Consider the following 19,260-nt stretch of genomic DNA (forward strand, 5'->3'; position numbering starts at 1 on the left):
TATGGGTCATTGGCAATCAGCCCCAACAACTAGAGTAAAAAGTACAAATAATGAGGCTGTTTGAAACACGTTGGTATAGTTATGTCTGGTTGTGTTGTGTTATGTGAACAGGGTTCACTATTCATAGTGTTTGACCTCAGAAAAAGAATTTTCTTTGAGATCAGACTGTTCAGAAAAAATGTTGGAATTTTTTGCACTTTTTCATGAGCTGTAATCCACTACAGATAATCATGTAATTTTGCCTAAATAGTAGATATATATGCAACATAAATATGTATATATATACATATATCTATAAATACATATATCGTTACAAACAGTGGATTGTTTTTGTGCCTCTCCATGATGGATAGTGATTAGGACTGAACAGTCCTGCCATGACTATATTTTTCTACCTGTTTTGCAGGTTACTTCCATACTTATAAGAAACAGAAACTTAAAATTATATTAGCAGCGGAATCCAGGGAGAACAGACATTTATTGCTCTAATATGTTAGTGTCTGTAAATAGTTGTAAACAAACCAAAATGAAAGGGTTGATTGCATTATATTTTTCATGCAAAGACAAGTGGTTTCCAAGAAAAACACATGGAAGTGATGTATTATGATTATGTTTTCACAGATTAAACAAAAACTCTTAAGTGTTTGTGTAGAAAATAAAGGTGATTAGTACATGACTCCTATTAACTGGCATCCTATCATAATGTTTTTGAAGGTGTGATGACTATATTTATAGTTTATTGATTAATTGTACCTTTTCTTGCAGGAAAAAAATCAGAGTGAGTGCTTAAAAGCCCTTAAAGAGCAAGAGCTGCAAGAATCCTTGGCCTTAGAAGAATTAGAGCTGCAGAAGAAAGCCATACAGTCTGAGTGTGACAAGAAAGTTCAGAAGATGCATCAAGAAGTAGAGACTTGTAAAACTGTGAGTAAAGATTCCAAAAGACTAAACATTTACATATAGTCCATTCAATATGTGTTTAACTGTGACAAGTTTACAAATAGTGATATGTTGTGATTGGGTCCTGTGGGATTGAAGTGACAAAATTTTAATGTATTGCCAAGTGATTCTGTAGCCCCTAGTTTTTTATAAGATTAAGTGGCAAAATATGGAAATGTATTCACTTTACAGCATAGTGTGGGGTATGAATTTGTATCCATCTACTTTATTTTTTGGTATGTTATACAGAGGAATTAAATTTCAGGCTTTTTAATTTCTGGGTACTGCTACCTTAAAAACACTCATGAGGATAATTTAGTAAGTATCCTCGTATATRCAAAAGGAGTATATTTACAAACGAGGGTTACAGGACAGTTAAGGCACACTAAGGAAAAATAAACAATAGCAAAACCAAACAAAATCCAGACAATCAAACAGACATGAACCAGTAACTATGTAGGGGGGTGTGTATGTGGGTGTGCGTGTGATAAAAGGACAGTGAGGGCAAAGATAAAAAGGAATATGGCCTAAAAGTTTTACAGCACTGAAACTTAACAGTAATTCAACTTTAATTATACTATAAACATAATAATTTAACGGAATAACACTTAATTTATACCTAACTCAACTTATAAATTAACCTCAACAATTTAACAGCATTTAAACTAACTTATAAATTAATCTTAGCAACTTAGCGAAGAAGAGCTCTTAGCAGCATTCCACTTAGCTTACAACTTATGACTTAACCTTACTTACAGGTCTAACTTACTTAGGTATCTAAGGTACTTAAACATTTCAGAAAGCAGCATTTCTCCCGGCTTTGCTATAGCATATGTGCACGTGCAGGCACACAGACATAAAGAGTCAGTGCAAGCAAGGTACCTATGAAAAATTCCCCTTCAAAGTAAGTGAAATACTCACCTTGGATGCCTTTGCATGACCCCAGTGGGTGAGGGCATGAGCCTTGAGGAGTGTGGCTACTGGCCCAGGATTCATCATTGTTCGTTGATCCTCTGAGTACAAAACACTTGAGAGTTCATTAGCTCTGAGAGGTGTTCCAGTCAGAGGGACATTGCTGGTTGCAGTCCATTGGGGTCCAGGAGAGCTTACAGGGTCCCATTTTGGAATGTTGTTTATAAGGTTGCAGGAAAATGGGCTTTAGTCATAATGTTTCGTCCTGCTGCAGTTTGGCTTGGCATTTTCTTTGACAGTGTGAGAACAGAGATGTTATGCCATTCAGGCAAGAAAAATAGTTTCCAAGGCTGTTTGCAAGGCAAACTGGAGCTTRTTAGACAGCAGTGTTTCCTGGGAGTAGAAACTGTTTCTGACAGGCTTGGAAAGGGCTGAGCCAGGTGCTGTTTTATTAAGGCTGATGCCTAAGGAGAATTTCTCAGATCGCAGTGCAGCCTGAAAAGGAGGGGGGAATGCACCACCACAGTAGGTAAAAGATTGGCTTAAGTTTTTGAAGTGTCCTTTGCTTTATGTAAYGGCTAAAATTGTATTATCTGCTAATGAAAGTTTGTACATTTCACCACTCCCAGATGTTACTTTGGAGGTTTTGTGTAGAAAAGCATTTAAGTTTTACAGCAGCATTTCCATGGGAGGTAAAATTATAATAAAAGAGTACTCGGGTACAAAACTCCATAATGCTACTGCAGATTCCCTATATATTTCATCCTATATGTTTGTACTTGAGTTTAAGAGCAAAATGCAAACATATTTCTCAAAAATATCACATTAYTTTTAAAATTTGAATTAGTCTCTGCATTGAAATAGAAAGTTTTTCATTAAATAACGAACTTTCCATAATGGAAGCAAAGGTGAGAACAAACTAGATGAATGAAAGGTTTACAGAAAAAGTTTATATTTGCTAAAAATAATGGAATAAGTGACTTGTAGTTATGTGAACTGGGTAAGATTTTTAAAAGTTTAATGAAATTGTTACCTTTTGAATATTCGTATTCTTTAAAACTCTTTTCTAACAGAGGATTCTTGAACTGGAAAGCTCTCTTGCAAAGTATTCGCAAGATGACAGAAAGCAGTTAGAGGAATTAAGTACTCTCATAGAGTCTGAAAAAAAGCAGCACAGTAAGGAAATCAATGATATGGTTGAAAAACACAATAAAGAATTGGAGAATGTGAAACAGCAGCAAGAAAAGCTTTGGACAGAAAAACTTGAAACTTTAAAGCAACAACAAATAACTGAAATAGCAAAAATACGAGAGAGAGAACAAGAGATACATACAATTTTGAAAGAGAAAGAAACAGTTCTCTGTGCAATCATAGAAGAGAGGAATGAAAAAACATTAGAAAAACTTGATGTGAAACAAACAGAATTAGAAGCACTGTCTTCTGAGCTATCAGAAGCACTAAAAATACGTCATGATTTAGAAAAAGAGCTCTCAGAATTGAATAGTAAAGTGTGTGAAACAAAGCAAGAATTGGAAGGAAAGTTGGAAGAAGAGAGGAAACGGCACAATGAAATGATTGAAACTATGTTAAAAGAGCATGAAATGTCTATTCAAGGTGTTGAGAAGTTACTCAAAGAGGAACTCAACAAGCTCAAGCAGTCACTGGAGGAGAAAGACAGACATTTGGAGGAGTTGAAAGCACGTGAACAAAAACTAAAAGAATCTGCAGAAAGATCTGAAGCTGAACTTGTCCAAGTGTCTGCAAAACTGGAGGAGCAAAGCAGTGAAAATACAAGGAAAGTAATCTCTCTAACACAGCAATATGAATGTCAACTGAAGGATCTACAAAGAAAGGCTGATGAGACGAAGAGAAGTCTGACTGAGAAGGAAAATGAAATTGAGCACATGAAGAAGTTACAGAACAAGCAAGAGGAAGAGCTTAAACAGAAACTGTTAGCTGCAGAGGAGAGAATTACAGCTTTGCGAGGAGAGTATGAAAGTAAACTGAAATGTCAGGAAAAGAAAGTGGAGAAAATGAAACAAAAATCAAAAGATATGCAGGAAGCTTTCAAAAATAAACTTGCTGAGCAGGAAGCTAAACTTAAAAAAGAGCTTGAAAACAAGCAGTTGGAGTTCAGTCAGAAAGAGAGTGAATTCAATACTAGAATTTTGGAAATGGCACATGCCAGCTCATCTGGAATCAATGATACTGTATCAAAACTGGAATCTAATCGGAAAGAGCAACTAGCCAGTCTTGCTGAGGATCATAGGAAGAAATTGGAAGAAGTCATCCAAAGTTGGGAAAAGAAACTTAATCAGCAGATTGAAGAGCTCAAGGAAAAGCATGATATGGAATTGCAAGAGAAAGAGCAGGAAGTTGGAGATCTGAAACAGAAGCTTTCCACCTTTAGTTCTGAAAAGGAGGACTCCAGAACAGAAATAACCCAGCTGAAGGAAGAACAAATGAAAAGGGATGAATGTCTAAAGGAATTGCAAGAACAGCTAAGGCAGTCAGTGGCTAAGGTGAATACTTTATCAGATAAGGAAATTGACCTGAAAACACAGCTCAAAAAACTGGAAAGTGATCTTAAACAGTCCCTGAAAGAACAGAAAGGACTTCAGGGACAGCTCAGTAAACAAAAAGAAGTTGAAGAAAAGGACAAAGCCACAATTACTGAGCTGGCTGATACACTGAAAAGCCTTGAAGAGAAACTCCAAACAGTGCAATCTTCTCAGTATAAAGATCATGAAAATTTTGAGAAAAAAATAGAGGCAATTCGGCTAAAGGAAGCTGAGTTTAAAAAGTTGCCAGGAGAACTTAGAGCTCAGTTAGATGCTTGGAAGAATGCTGAAGCTTCATTACAAACTAAAGGCAATGAACTAATTGAAAAATGTAGTGAAAAAATTGGCATACTAATACGTAAAATTACAGACTGTGAGCACCAAATTGCAAAAGTTAAAGAAGCAATATTAATCAAAACAAGTAAAATAACTGAACTAGAAGCTCAACTTAGAGAAATAACAGAGCATCATTCTGCTGCTACTACTTCTTTGCAAAAGTCAATGCAAGAGCTGCAAGAGAAGGGCAATTTAATAATGTCTATGAGAGCTGACATTGAAGGACTTGTAACAGAAAAGGAGCAATTGCAAAAAGAGGGAGGGCATCAGCAGCAAGCAGCATCAGAGAAGGAAACTTGCATAACACAGCTGAGGAAAGAGTTATCTGAAAATATCAATGCTGTCACATCAATGAGGGAAGAACTCCAGGAAAAACAATCTGAAGTGTCTGCTCTAAACAAAACAGTTAATGACCTTAATGTTAGACTTGAAAGCACAGTAAGTTTAATCGAGAAGGAAGCAGCCATGTCTCTGTTAAGCAAGCAACATCAGGACGATCAGTTGCAGTTGTTAAATCAAGTAGAAGAGTTAGCATCCAGAGTTGAGATGCCGAGTCAAGAAAAAGCATCAGCTCTTGATCAGGTCCATCATTGCACAGCCCAGCTGTCAGAGTGGAAGATGAAAGCACAAACCAGGTTTACACAAAATCATGATACTATCAAAGATTTGCAGAGCAAACTTGAGTTAAGCAATACTGAAGCAAATAAAAAAGATGAAGAGCTAAACAAACTGAAGGAACAGCTGGCTAAACAAAGCAAGAACCTTGATAGTTTAAAAAATGAATTGGAACAAAAGCAAAACAGGAGGGAAAAGGAAGAAAGTGAGTTAACCTCAAAGTTAAAAAAACAAGCAGCAAAAATTGCTGAATTGGAAAAACACATTGCTCAGAAAACTTTAGAAAATGATTGCTTAGTGGAGGAACTTAAAAAGTGTAATGAACAAAAAGACACAGAGAAAAAAGAGATAGTTCAGCAACTCCATCAAGCAGAGAAGGTGGCTTTTGAAAAGGAAAATAGATTTAGGAAGGCTGAAGAAAAAGTGCTTAATCTTGAGAAGCAGATAGGTTCACTGAAAGCTGATTTTGAAGCGAAGGAGAAGGAATTTGATCAAATGAAGTCAGTGATACTTAAAAGGAAAGAGGAAGAGCTGAAAGAATTAGAAGAGAGACTGAATGTAGAGAACAGCACTAAGTTGGCCGATCTGAAAAAGAAGGCAGAGCAAAAAATAGGTTCCATTAGAAAGCAATTACTGTCTCAGATGGAAGAAAAGGAACAGCAATTTAAGCAAAATAGAGAGGATCAGTTAAGAGAGTTGGAGCAGAAAGTACAGGAGAGAGAAGCCAAAATTGACTCCTTAGAAAAAAAAATTAAGTCAATAAGAGATTCCACAGAATTAGAGAAGGAAGTGCTGGAAAAAGTAGAGAGTGTAAAAGCTGCTGTAGAACAAGAAAAAAATAGTTTGCTTGAGAGTGTAAAACAGACATATAAAGAGAAAATGCAAGTGTTACAGAAGGGCTTAACTGAAAAAGATGCATTATTGCAGAAGTATGAGAAGGAACAACGAGAAAGTAATGACTCTCATCTAGAACTGCAAAATAAACAGAAAGAACTCCTTAAAAAACTAGAATGTGTTGAGAAGAGCCATCAGGAAGAGCAAGTTAGGAGCCAAAGCCTCAGGAAAGAACTTGAGGAGCAAAGCAAAAAATATTCATTGTTAGCAGATGAGCATGCCTGTTGTGATGGTGTTTTAGCAAGCAGTAGGGAAGAACTGAAAGTTAAAGAACAAAAACATATTGATATGGAGAATATAATTGGAGATTTACAGAAAAAATTGCAGGAAAAGGAGGCAGTCACTCAGTCTTTAGAACAGAAGATAAAAGAATTAGAAAACAGTATAGCAGAGAAAAATGAAGTGCATAAGATTGAAATGGAAGATACAAGTTTAAGATATGAAGATAAGCTAAAATGTCTACAGCAAAAGTTGGATGAAAGAAATGACAGTCTTAAAGCTTTTGAGGAAAATGCTGACGAAAAGACTAGATCTGTTTTGGAGCTGCATGAGTCAGTAGTTGATATGCAGAACCAGCAGAAAGACTTACAGACTAAACTGGAAGAGACTGAAAGGGAGAAACAAAAACTACGCAAAGAGGTGAAAAATCTTCAAAAAGACATACGAACTCTGCGAAAAGACCATCAGCWAGAGCTTGACTTAGTAAAGAAGGAGTCCTTAGAAGAAATGGAGCAGAAAATCAGGTAAATTCTTTGTTCCTGTTTGTGTTACCATTTGTGTATTTTGTCTTTAGCCACTAAAACCTCTAAGCTACTTTTGTAAAACATTCTGCAACAAAGAAATATTGACTGGTATTTTTCTGTGATTTTTCTAAATAGACTTAGAGAAACAGAAAGAAAAGAGGTTTGACTTTTGGCAGAGTAATACTGCTTCTGATCTGTTTCAATGATGGCCATTTTCAACATTGCCAAAGCATAAAATATAATTCTACTTCTGTTAAACAGGAAACAAAGTTTATTAAAACTTAGTACTGAGAGCTTCATGTTCAGATGATATCAATAATAGTTCATACATACTGCACAAAATGTGATGTAATGCTCAGCACTCTTAATAGTTTCTCAAGGAATTCTAAAAATTCCCTAAAAATTCTGCTTTTTACGGCATATTCTTGTCTTCCAGTTCTTCAGCTTCTGCAGCATATCCTCCATATCCTTTGGAAGGGTTCAATTCTGTTTTTTTTTTTTTCATTTTTAAATGAAACGCCTACCAGGTGAATTAGATAGAAGAGGAAGAAAAAGCCTCTGAATGCCGAAGAATTAATATAATTCAAAACCATCCCATTCTAAAATAGATTTGAAGAAATTCCCACATCTCTTGCCTTGCTAAACTGGTTTTGCACCAGTTTTACACCCTTTAAACATTTTATTTCCTTGCTTTATGTTTTTGATATTTTTGTACAGATGTGAACAAGAAGACATTGAGTTGAAGCACAACTTCACCTTAAAGCAGTTAATAAGAGAGTTCAATACTCAACTGGCTCAAAAAGAGAGAGAATTGGAAACAACAGTAAAAGAGACAATCAGTAAGTGAAAAACTGATAAGCCGTAATCAATAAAATAGTCAGAAAACTGAACCTTTGGTTATTGTTTTGGGGAAGGGATTTTTTTTCTGGGACTGTGATAAACACGTCTTTTATTGAATGTCTAGAGAATGCAGGGGAAGAATTTCTCTTGCTTAGGAAATAACATAAATATTAATTGTAGTACAATTAGGARAATGCGTATGTGGCTATCCTACCGGGTGGATCTTTGATCTAGCACTCATTACATCTGCCATGGCAAGAGTTACCCATGATAGTCATAGGTACCTTTCTTTCCGTCATATGTATAAAAGAAAAGAAAATTAGAGTCAAGTTTTGAAGGTGAAAGTGCATTGGTAAGTTTCCATTTTAATGCTACTTTGTCTTCAGTAATACAAACTTTTAACATTCCATTACTAAAYATATGGCACCTGGAGAGTGTGTTTTAGAGAAATTTAGATCCATCTGATAATCAGAATTTCATTTTCTTACCTGCATCTTGAAGACTTCATTCACTAACCCATAGCAGGTACCAGCTAGATAAGATGTAGGATTGTAATACCGTGTGGTTATAACTAGAGTATGGCATACTTTGGCTTCTGTGTGTCTTTTGCCACCGTAGTGTAAATTGGAGATTAGAGAAGTGAGAAAAAGGTGTGTTTTGGTTCCACAGCTACTAGAACTATACCTGCGGGTGAGGAGTTTCTGATGATTTGTAAAAGTTTCAATTACATCTCTAGATAAAATAGGAGATATAATTAGTTGATAAATATTGGTTGTCATCTTGTAGARACAAGTTCCAGCAGCAGGTAGAAAAAATTGCTCCAGGTACCAAACTGCAGACAACAAATTTCATACATGTTAGGATCAAGGGACATAATAGTAACTGACAGCATGGAAAAATGAAGTATCCTTTCAAGTTTTCCTTATAGTTAGTTCTAAGCATTTTTTTAATACTGTTATGACACGTGTCATATTTTTTAAAAAAACACATGCTTTTTTTAGTATTGCCTACCTTTTTTTTTATAGGTAAAGCCCAAGAGGTAGAAAATGAATTGATAAAAAACCATCACATAGAGACAACACAGTTGCATAAAAAAATTGTTGAAAAAGATGAAGATCTGAAAAGAACTGTGAAAAAATATGAAGAAATCCTTGAGGTATCTTTTTGAAAAGCAATATGACTACATAAATTTTAGAAGAACTCTTTTTTGATTGTATATCTACAGATAAAACTGTTGTTCTTTTTAGTAAAGATCTGACTGCTTGAATTACATGTCATGTTTAAGCTTTTACTAGAGTTGTGGTGGTGGTGTTGCATTTTTGTAAGGGTTTAAGTACACTGTTTATGGAGTGCTSTGATTCTATCTCCTTTTTCTCATGCCCTGCTGAGATTGGTGCAATAGCCCTTAAAGTAAGGTTCTGTTCTATTTTGCATAGTTTTTATGCTATTTGAGTTTTCTTTTTTTGGTTGTAATRAACAGTTTTTCTGCATGATATTTGCAGATAGACATAATTTTGCTCTGGTAGTGTTTCAACCAGAAGTTAGCAGCCAATTTTGGTTTAAGGATACTTCACCAAGGATGTCACCTATTTCAGCCAAGTAAACTGTCCCAGTCCCGCCTATGTGGCTTGAAAAGATTAAATGGTTTTCAGCACTAGACTATACATCATATTGGAATGCAGGCTTTAACTGTGTTGATCTTAGCCCTGTTTGCACAAATAATGTAATAAAAGAGACTTTCTTTAGGGGTTTATCCAAATAATTACTCACAGGTATGTCCCTTTAACAGAAGTGTCATACATAATTTTGAGTTTTATTTCTTTTCAGCTTTTCAACTACCTTTTATAAATGAAAATGATGTGCATTCAATTGTGAAATCTTGAATTAAACAGTTGTGTAGAAATTGTAAAATTTTAGATTCCTGGTAGACAAAACCATGAAAAAATCCACAAAAGCTATTAAAAAAAAGCTACTAAAAATCCACAACTGCCACTATCCCTGAATATGCCAGGTACTGAGGATTTTTAACTAGAGGAGCATAGCAGTCAATAGATTGTTAATTAAAAAAATAAAATCTTAGAAACGATTAATCGTTGATGCACTTCTGAGGGCATAGAAGAATCACGTGAGTGTATAGAAGCTAACACTCTTTGGAGGTCATGATATTTGAGCAAGGTTTTCCTTGAGAGTGGCTATTCTTAAGACTTTTAGGCTGTAGGAATTGCTCAGATCCTGCAATTTCTCATTCGCTAGCTTTGTGGGCAGATTTACTTTGTTTCTTTTTGATAATGCCTTTTGATCAGAGCAGCTGCATGAGCAGGGTGTTTTATCATTAAGTCGTGCAAGGAGCACCTTAAAAACTGAGCTTAAAAGGAAATAGTTCTTTTTTTAGTAACAGCATCCTGGAAGTCTGTTAAGCATGAATTAGCTTTCTAGTTCTACACTTACTTTTCCAGAGAATGTTCTGTGTTATTAGAATTTGTACTCTGGAGATTTTTGAATGTAACAAAATTTCCATCAGCCATTCTGTACTTGTTATCAGTTAATGAATTGTATTAATTTGAAGTACTACTGTGTTAGCAGACCCATCAGTTGACTGCCTTGTGTGATTAGCATGAGTGAAACTAGAGTTTTAGCTTTGTTCAGCAGTGAAGACATGCACTAGGAATTGAAGTGCTTTTTTGTAAGGTCCCTAACAAATTCTCTCACAAAAAGGCCAGAGGGCACACAATTTTAAAAATACTTGTTTTTGCAAAGTGCCATAAACATGGATTATCCTCCTAGGATTTAGGTCATTGTATTTTTCTCCTATACAGGAAAAGTTAATTTCCTTCTTACCGTTCTTATTGCTGCTTCTTTCCTCCAAGTGCATAGTGACTTCTAAATCCTTGTGAACAATCGCTGCTCATTATTTTGGAAGATGTGCTTAAAACTGCTTTAGTTAGATCTTTGTGAGAATGACTGAGGAAAGGATTTAAGTCCTTGTCACTTCCATAGTATAGGAATTAATTCTGTGTCATCATCTGCCCCTTCCATGAAGGTTATGACCTTCACACACTTACTGGATTATAATTGAATGCTGTTTCAGTGCCCCAGAGAAATAGATCTTTTTTGWAATTTTTAAAAATGTAACTATATTCCTAACTGTGTAATCTTTATTGTTGGAGGCCTACAAAATCTTATTAAGCACCTATTTTTCTTCTTGGTCGATTCTGTCATCCTCCTGTGTAGCTCGCTCTTATACAAATTTCAAGCATATCTTTCTGTGTATAGTATAATGTTTGTTGATTGCTTCATATCCACCATAATTAAGATTTTGAGTAGTTACATGATTAATTGTATAAGTAATTTTTTTCTCTGTATTTTGAAGTCTCGTGAAGAAGAGATGACAGCAAAAGTTCATAAGTTGCAGGCACAGCTGGAAGACTTGCAAAAGGAATACAAACAAAGGATTGTAGAAGAGGAACATTGCAACAGTGAAAAAGTAAGCTGGCACTGATACTTGTTTTTATATCTTTAAGTGTGAAATTCTTGGTTCACATGAAATTCTGTGGTTTATTCCTAATTGTATTTTATTTATATATCTGGGCTTCACTTTCACATACAAAGTGAATAATCTCTTCAGAATCTGAAATATTTGATACTACCTTTCTTATTGGTATGCTAAGAACTCCAGTTCTCTTATTATTAAAGTGGGGCTTTTCACCCCCTGTATGTGTTTATGTTGATTTTACTGGAAGCCCCTTAGAAGGAAAGAAAATCCCATTAAGTTATTTTTATTTTAAAATTCACATTTCGGAGGTGTCCGAAGTAGTGCCTTGAATATATTGGTTATGGACAGAGAGGCCTTAATTGAAAGACAGAATTCATGGTTTTGTCTTTCTGAGACTACATTTCCATTTGAGGATTTCTTTGATGAAAATGCTACTAGCTGTTATTATATTGAGGGAAGGAAAAGTGTATGAGTTATTGAATCACTGATGAGAATTCATATTTACTTTACTTTTAAATGTTTCCTTTTGATAACAGGTAACCCTGGGGAGAGTAAATTTATATATTTGACATTAGAAGCTTAAAAGTACAAATTACCTAACTGTCCTAATGTTTGTCCCTTYTGCCTTGCACTTGCTTACAAAAGCCTTTCTATTACTTTTCTAAATTATTCCTCAGTATGTGTTGTTTTCATAACAGGAAAAGCAGAAATATTTGTGTATGACTGCCTTGTATTCTTAATTAACCCTTGTTCACCTACTGATAATCTTATGTAATCTTATTACCTAGAGGAAGATTTTTAAAGAGGTTCCTAATTCCTAAAATGTGGTTTTGAAAAGTCTGAAGAGTGCTTTCTTTCGGATTTTGTGAACTGTTTCACTACTTAGCTTGTTATAGCAGTATGCTATAAATACAGGTAGTAATTTAGTATTGTATTATGCATTCATCTTCTGGATCACTGATATAACATGAAAGTTACATCAAATTTATATACCAGCAATGGTATTTTATGTATTCATGTATTCAGCTCAGAAGCAATGGATCCTAAGAAGGAGGAAATTGGGCAAAAATGCCAGGAGGCCTCTATGGATGAATAAGGAGAGGCTGAGAAAACTCAGAGCAAAAAATATGCTTTCAGGAAGTGGAAACAAGGACATGTGGCCTGAGAGGAATACAGGGAAATTGTACAGGAAGCTAGGGACAAACTTAGGGAAGCCAAAGCCCAGTTAGAATTGTTCTGGCCAGGGATATTAAGGCAAACAGGATGGGCTTCTGTGGATACATTGCAAGTAAAAGGAAGATATACAGGGGTATTGTGGGCCCTCTCTAACAGGAAATGGAAAACCTGACTACCCTGGACAAAGAGAAGGCTGAGGTTCTCAATGACTCTGTGTCTCTGTCTTCAATGGCAAGTGCTCCAGCCACACTACCCAAGTCAAAGGCAGATGCAGGGACTCGGAGAAGGAAGACCCCGAACGCACTGCAGGAGAGGATCAGGTTTGAGACCATCTGATGAACCTGAACGTGCAGAAGTCCATGGGACCCAATGAGGTTCATCTGTGGATCCTGAGGGAGCTGAAGTTCCTGAGCCACTGTCCATCAGTTTTGAAAAATAGTGTCAATCAGGTGAAGTCTCTGATGACTGGAAAATGAGAATTAAAACCTCAATTTTTGAAAAGGAGAAAGTGGAATACCTGGGCATCTACAGCCTCACCTCTGTGCTAAGCAAAAATCATGGAGCAGATTCTACTGGAAACTATGCAAAGGAACATAGGGGAAAAAAAAAAAGAAAAAAGAGGTGGTTGGTAACAGCCACAATGGCTTTGCAAGGGGAAAATCATGCCTAACAAATTTGGTGACCTTCTATGATGGGACTACAGAATTGCTGAACAGGAGCAGAATAACTAATAACTGACATGGTCTACCTAGACTTAATGCAAAGTGTTTCACACTCCTGCACGATATCCTTGTCTCCAGCTTGGAGAGAMAGGAATTTGATGGATGGATCATTCAGTAGATAAAGAACTGTCTGGATGGCCACACACAGAGTTTTGGTCAATGGCTCATTGTCCACGTGGAGACCAGTTAGATGGTGAGGTTGCAGCAGTGATAGAGAAGGATGATCGCCTCTTTTGACTGACAGATGGTGATGCTGTGTTTGATGCGTTCGTGGGTTCTGTACTGGGGTGGATAATATTCTACATCTTTGTCAGTGACATGGACAATGGGACCTGTCGGTGTTGAGTGCACCGTCAGCAAGTCTATTGACAACACCAAGCTCTGTGGTGATGCAATCAACACAGAGGAGGGAAGGGATAATGCCATCCAGAGGGACCTCAACAGGCTTGAGAGGTGGGCTGATGCAAACCTCATGAAGATCAAAAAAGCAAAAGTGCAAGGTCCTGCAGGGTTGGGTCAATCCCAGACACACCAATGGGTTGGGGGAAGAAGTAGTTGAGAGCAGCCCTGAGGAGAAAGATTTAGGGGTGACAGGTGATGAAAAACTTGATGTGAGCCAGGAGTGTATGCTCACAGCCCAGAAAGCCAATCAAATCCTGGGCTGCATCACAAGAAGAGTAGCCAGCAGGTCAAAGGAGCTGATTCTGCCCCTCTACTCTTTTTGTGTAGTGGAGTGCTGTATTCAAATCTTGTGTCCCCAACATAAGGAGAACATGGAGCTGTTGGAACAAGTCCAGAGGAGGGCTGCAAAGTTCATAAGAGAGCTGGAGCAACCTCTGCTGTGAACACAGGTTGTGAAAGGCTGTTCAGCCGGGAGAAGAGAAGGTTGCATGGAGACCTCATGGAAAACTTCCAGTATCTGAAGGGGGCCTACAGGAAAGCTGGAGAGGGACTTTTCATCAGGAACTGTAGTGATAGGACGAGGATACAAATTAGACATTGGGAAGGAATTTTTCACTTTGAGGGTAGTGAGACACTGAACAGGTTGCCCAGGGAGGTTGTGGATGCCCCAACCCTGACAATGTTCAATGTCAGGTTGAATAAGGCATTAAGCAACCTGGTCTGCTGGGAGATGTCCCTGCCTATGGCAGGGACTGTTGAGACTAGATGATCTTTAGAGTCCATTCCAACCTGTTTGCATTCCATGATTCTATGATTCCTCAGTTCATCCCAGAAGTGTATCAGACAGATTGACAATGGTAGCATAGAGTTGCAAGTATTTAAATGTTGCAAATATTAAATCTCTGTATAAAAGTGAATATGTTTACAATAAACAAAATGGACAGCTGGTTTTGCCTGTGTCTGGAATGTTGTCTACAGCTTTAAACTCCTTGGGGTTTCCATGGCAGACTTTGGTGAAACTCAAAGGACTTATTCCATCTGTGGCAGATGTAAACCAGTTCAGAGAAATCTACTGCTGGTAAACATCTCGGTTTTAAAGGATGAAAGGTGTCTCATGTGTGGAGGATGAGGACCAGGTTCTGTGGTAGTACACATCCCTAGACACAGTTAAAAACATCCCAGTCAAAGTAGCTGCAGAGCAAGAATGCATTTTTTTCCTGAGTATAAGGAGATTAAATATCAGTGATTAGTGATTAAATATCAAACTTTCTTAGGTAATTTTGAGAATTCTAACTGAATTCAAATTTAGCAAATTGTTCACAAGCATTCTTTTACATAGCTGATTCAACTGAATATAAATGCCTTATTTCATACTATTCAGAATGGTGAATTAATCTCAAAACAACATAACTATTCTAATAGATTATGCTGTGGAATGTGCACGTAATTCATGGTATGTCTTCTGATCCACTCAAAGCTCAAATATTTAGAGTGGTGTAAGTGGGCTTTCAGTTCCTGTCTTATCAGTATTTCAGGATTTGCTTCTTACTCTGATGCAGTCTGTTCTAGAGTCAAGAGGTAGTTTTCTCTTATCCTTAGAAATTAAGAGTTGTTTTTAATTTTTACCCTATTTCAGTTTGTCTGTTGCCTATCCTTTGTATATCTATAGGAAACTAATTTTGCTGTTACTTGGTACCATAGTGCATTATTTGCAACAGCTGCAATATCATATATATGCAGCATTACAGAGCTATGTAGAAAATTGGATAGGGCCTGTGGAACTTGTCAACATACCAGCATCTGCATTTTACAATGCATTCAAATAAATTATATTTGCCATGGGTTTTTTTTTGTCTCACTTTATTTCTTTTTTATTTTGTTGTTTTGCAACATTTTTCTCTTTTGGTATTGTTTTTTTTTTTATCCTTAGCACTAGTAGTCAAACAGTTCAAAAGTATTACATTGACCGGACACAACCTTTTGTGGGCAACATTTTTTGTCAAAATTGGAGACTGCCAAATTACAGAAGTTTGTCTTATAAAACTTTCTATTCTACTTGTTGTCAGCCTAGACTAAACACTAAACATGATGTATCCACTTTGACATGAAGTGTACCCTAAGTGTTGGAACAGTATTTGTCTGACTGTAATAAAAAATTGACAAATACTAACAACCTTAAATGTTAACACTTGGAGGTAAATATATCAGAAATGTCTCTCCATATGAGAAAATAAATGTCTGATTAAGCTTTTCAGAAGCAAGAATTGCACTTAGAGGTTTCAGATTGTTAGAGCAATGATTTTCCCCTTTTCTGTTTGTGGAGTGTAGGAAAACCCGCAGGTTTTATCAAACTGAGATGGGGAATGAATCTCCTTTTCAACACAAATACAAAGAGGCTTGGGAAGAAAAAAGTAATATTGACCCTGAGATCAGCTCAGTTGGATAGAGCATGGTGCTAATGATGCCAGAATCATGGGTTTGGTCTCTGTATGGGCCTGTCACTTTAAGAGTTGAACTCTGTGATCCTTGAGGGTCCCTTCCAACTTAGAATATTCTGTGATTCTGTGAATAAGTACCATTTCTGTGTTAAGGTTTGGCTTACCTTAAAAAAATTCACACATAAATTATTTGATGCTCAAATGCTTTTACAACCTTGAGTTATACCCATGACTACTAAAGCATTATTTTCCTTAGAGTTTGGACATTGAAAGATAGAAATTTCAGCTTGGAATTTTATCTGTACTTCAGAAATATCTTTGCAAGATCTTAAGTTCTTAAGTTCTTAACTGATGCTATTGTCAGGTAAATGTTCACATTTCCAAATGTGACTTGAGGAATTAAGAATATTCTGAATAGTACTAATAGTAGTTAGGGTATCATGTGATGTATTTCATACTCATTCAGTTATTATTCAGCTCCAATGTGCATTTCATAAGGATCTGGAAACACTAGGTTTTGAAGTTATATTTATGATAATTGTCTTGTAGAATCAAACGAGATGATTTAAATATAAGCTTTACATGCTGTCAATCCAGATAAGTTAAACTATTTATGAGACTAGTTATCATTATTTGGTAATTTCAATTTTTGTCATCCTYGGTTAACACACTGTATCAAAACTAGATGATTGGTATTTCTTTCTCCAGTGCTTGATAGAGTCAGTATTTTTCATACGTTTTAATCGAAATTTTTGTTGTTGTTATAGGTCACAATAACAGAACTAAAGGTAAGTGTTACATGTTATTGATTTTGCTCTCTAGTACTTCTGTTGTGGAGCAGTTTTAGAGCTGAAATTTGCTTATAAGTTTGTGTATGTTAAAAAGAGAAATAGATTTATTGCAGAGATACCTGTGATGTATTTTCAGCAGCTTCTTGATGACTTCCATATGTGTCTCTTTTCAGGCGCAGCTTGCACAGAAGACAACACTAATCAATGATTCAAAACTGAAGGAGCAGGAATTGAAAGAGAAGGTAAGGGTGATGTTGAACAAGTATACTCTGTGTATGCAGTATTAAAAGTTTTGTTCTTTTTAAGTGATGATACCTCTCCATGCAAGGTATTGTGAATATAATAGACAAAAAATTAGTTTTCACTCACACTTGCTCTCAGAAGATCTGTGTACTTTTCAAAGTATGCTGCTATCCCTGAGAATAAAAATACCACATGCTTGTGATACTGGTTAGCAAAGCAATTGGACTGTGAAAAAGGGGGCAGTGCACTTTATGAAATTCTAGATATTTTTTTAAAAACTAAAACTTTTTTGATGCGTAAATATAATTTTTGTGGTGTGCTTTTTTTATGTGTGCTTATATATAAAATAGAAACATGAATATATAAGACATACATACATCTGCTATAGATACTTCTATGTGTATATACAATGTACAATATTGGGACAGTTTTTAATAACACCGTTTTTAATGTTTTCCTTCCTTTCAAAGCAAATGTATTTTGCTATTATGAGAGACGATACTTAGCTGGAAATGTTTTCAATTATGCTTATTTTAGCTGCTAGTGATCATCATTTATCATTATAACTGTTCTCTATTTAGATTCATGTACTGGAAGACCAGGTGAGACAGTACGAGAAAAATAAGTATGTCACATCAATTGGAACACCATATAGAGGTAAGAACACAGTTTTCATCACAAAGAAGCTTTTCGTTTGTTTGAAAGATACACTTTGGTCTAGAAAATTCGTTAAAATGTCAATCTCTTTAAAACACGTCTTTGTTTTTTCTTGGCTATTATAATAGAGTTAGTGTGTGATTTCAGATGAGCAAATCACAAAGTATTTTGTTTGTTTTCTTTTTTATGTCATCTAGTTAAAAGAGCYCTGTATCAGAGTTCTTAAGCTCTCTGCAGTGCGGGATCCATGATCATCCAGTAGATAGGGGAAGAGATGGGCACACCACAGCAGGGCTCAGGCAGGGACTGAAGGTTCCAGGCTGAGCCGGGACACATCCCTTGGGTTCTTGGCAAGAGATGGCGTGGGTGGAGGTCCCAGGGGAGGCCAATCTCAACCACTGAGGCCTGTGAGCAGCACCAGGATCAGATAAAAGTAGATGTAGACTTGTATTGCTCATGTGCTGTCCGTTAGAACTGGTGGCTGGACACCTTGGAGATAGAGTATGGGCCAATGGATCTTCTCTTTGGTAATGTACTTTTCCTCTCAGGCTCTTTTATTTTAACATAAGATAGAAAAAATCACAGGGAAATGAAGAGATTGCTCAGCTCCAAAAGATTTGCAACTGTTCAGTTGGGAAGTACATCCTGCATGAGACACGGCTCAAGCATTGAGTCTCACTAATGTCAGAAATGTAGGATTTTGTCATCCTATGCAGACCCATCTTAGCTGGATGAATTCGACTTTAAGAAACTACATCACACTTGCGTTTTGCAAATTTGTGCAAATGGTCAAATTATCTCAGGATGATCTACATCTCTCGTCCCCCTCAGGAGGTCCATGCCTCCTTCCCTCAAGGTGACAGAGCCAAGGWCAGGAGATGGGTCATGGGTATTCAGTGCCTTCTGCTGGTGCAGGGCAGGGAGAAAATGTCATCAAAGATTTCCTCAGCGTAGCGAAAGAAGCAGGTAAAAGAAAAGCATAGCATACTTTGGCTGGAAGGGACCAAAATCAGTTTTATCRTCAGTCCTGTGGTCCAGTTTTGTGGTCCCTGACCACCTCAGGGCTGACAAAAGGTAAAGCATGACTTTAAGGGCACTGTCCATATGCATCTTCAACACTGACAAACATGAGGCATCAACCACCTCTTCAAGAGGTCTGTTCCAGAGTTTGACACCCTCTCAGTAAAGAAATGTTTCCTCTTGTCAAGTCTGAACTCCACATGATGGATGCTTGTTTCAACCATTTTCTGTGTGTCCTGCCACTGGGTACCTAGGAGAAGAGAGCAGCACCTGCCTCTCAGCTTCTCCTCAGAAAGGCATAGACAGCATTGAAGTCACCCTTCAGCCTCCATCTCTCCAAATTAGACAAACTCAGATTCCTTAGCTGTTTCTCAGAGGACATGCCTGCCAGCACCTTAGCCACAAGCAGAGGTGCCCTCCTCTGGATGTGTTCATGTACCTTGCCATCCTTTTTAAATGGTGGGGCCCAAAACTGCACACA

General features: G+C 36.8%; 1 protein-coding gene across 10 annotated transcripts in view; it reads left to right on the forward strand.

Annotated features, from left to right (window-relative positions):
* The window catches only part of GOLGA4 (golgin A4), a 73,309-nt gene that overhangs the window by 44,939 nt on the left and 9,110 nt on the right, over window positions 1–19,260 (forward strand). For 8 of the 10 annotated variants that reach the window (XM_057376139.1, XM_057376138.1, XM_057376140.1 and 5 more), the window contains 8 exons: window positions 766–921; window positions 2,922–6,997; window positions 7,715–7,836; window positions 8,863–8,993; window positions 11,208–11,321; window positions 16,836–16,856; window positions 17,033–17,101; window positions 17,684–17,759. In XM_057376139.1, coding sequence (XP_057232122.1) covers window positions 766–921; window positions 2,922–6,997; window positions 7,715–7,836; window positions 8,863–8,993; window positions 11,208–11,321; window positions 16,836–16,856; window positions 17,033–17,101; window positions 17,684–17,759 — 4,765 coding nt within the window. Of the gene's footprint in view, window positions 1–765; window positions 922–2,921; window positions 6,998–7,714; window positions 7,837–8,862; window positions 8,994–11,207; window positions 11,322–12,662; window positions 15,487–16,835; window positions 16,857–17,032; window positions 17,102–17,683; window positions 17,760–19,260 lie in introns of those variants that run through there. The other 2 variants (XM_057376141.1, XM_057376146.1) reach the window with 2 other exon arrangements.

The sequence above is a fragment of the Malurus melanocephalus genome, unplaced genomic scaffold (assembly GCF_030028575.1).
Source record: "Malurus melanocephalus ecotype Western Australia unplaced genomic scaffold, MMel_1.1 scaffold_271, whole genome shotgun sequence".
NCBI classification, from domain to species: Eukaryota; Metazoa; Chordata; class Aves; order Passeriformes; family Maluridae; genus Malurus; species Malurus melanocephalus.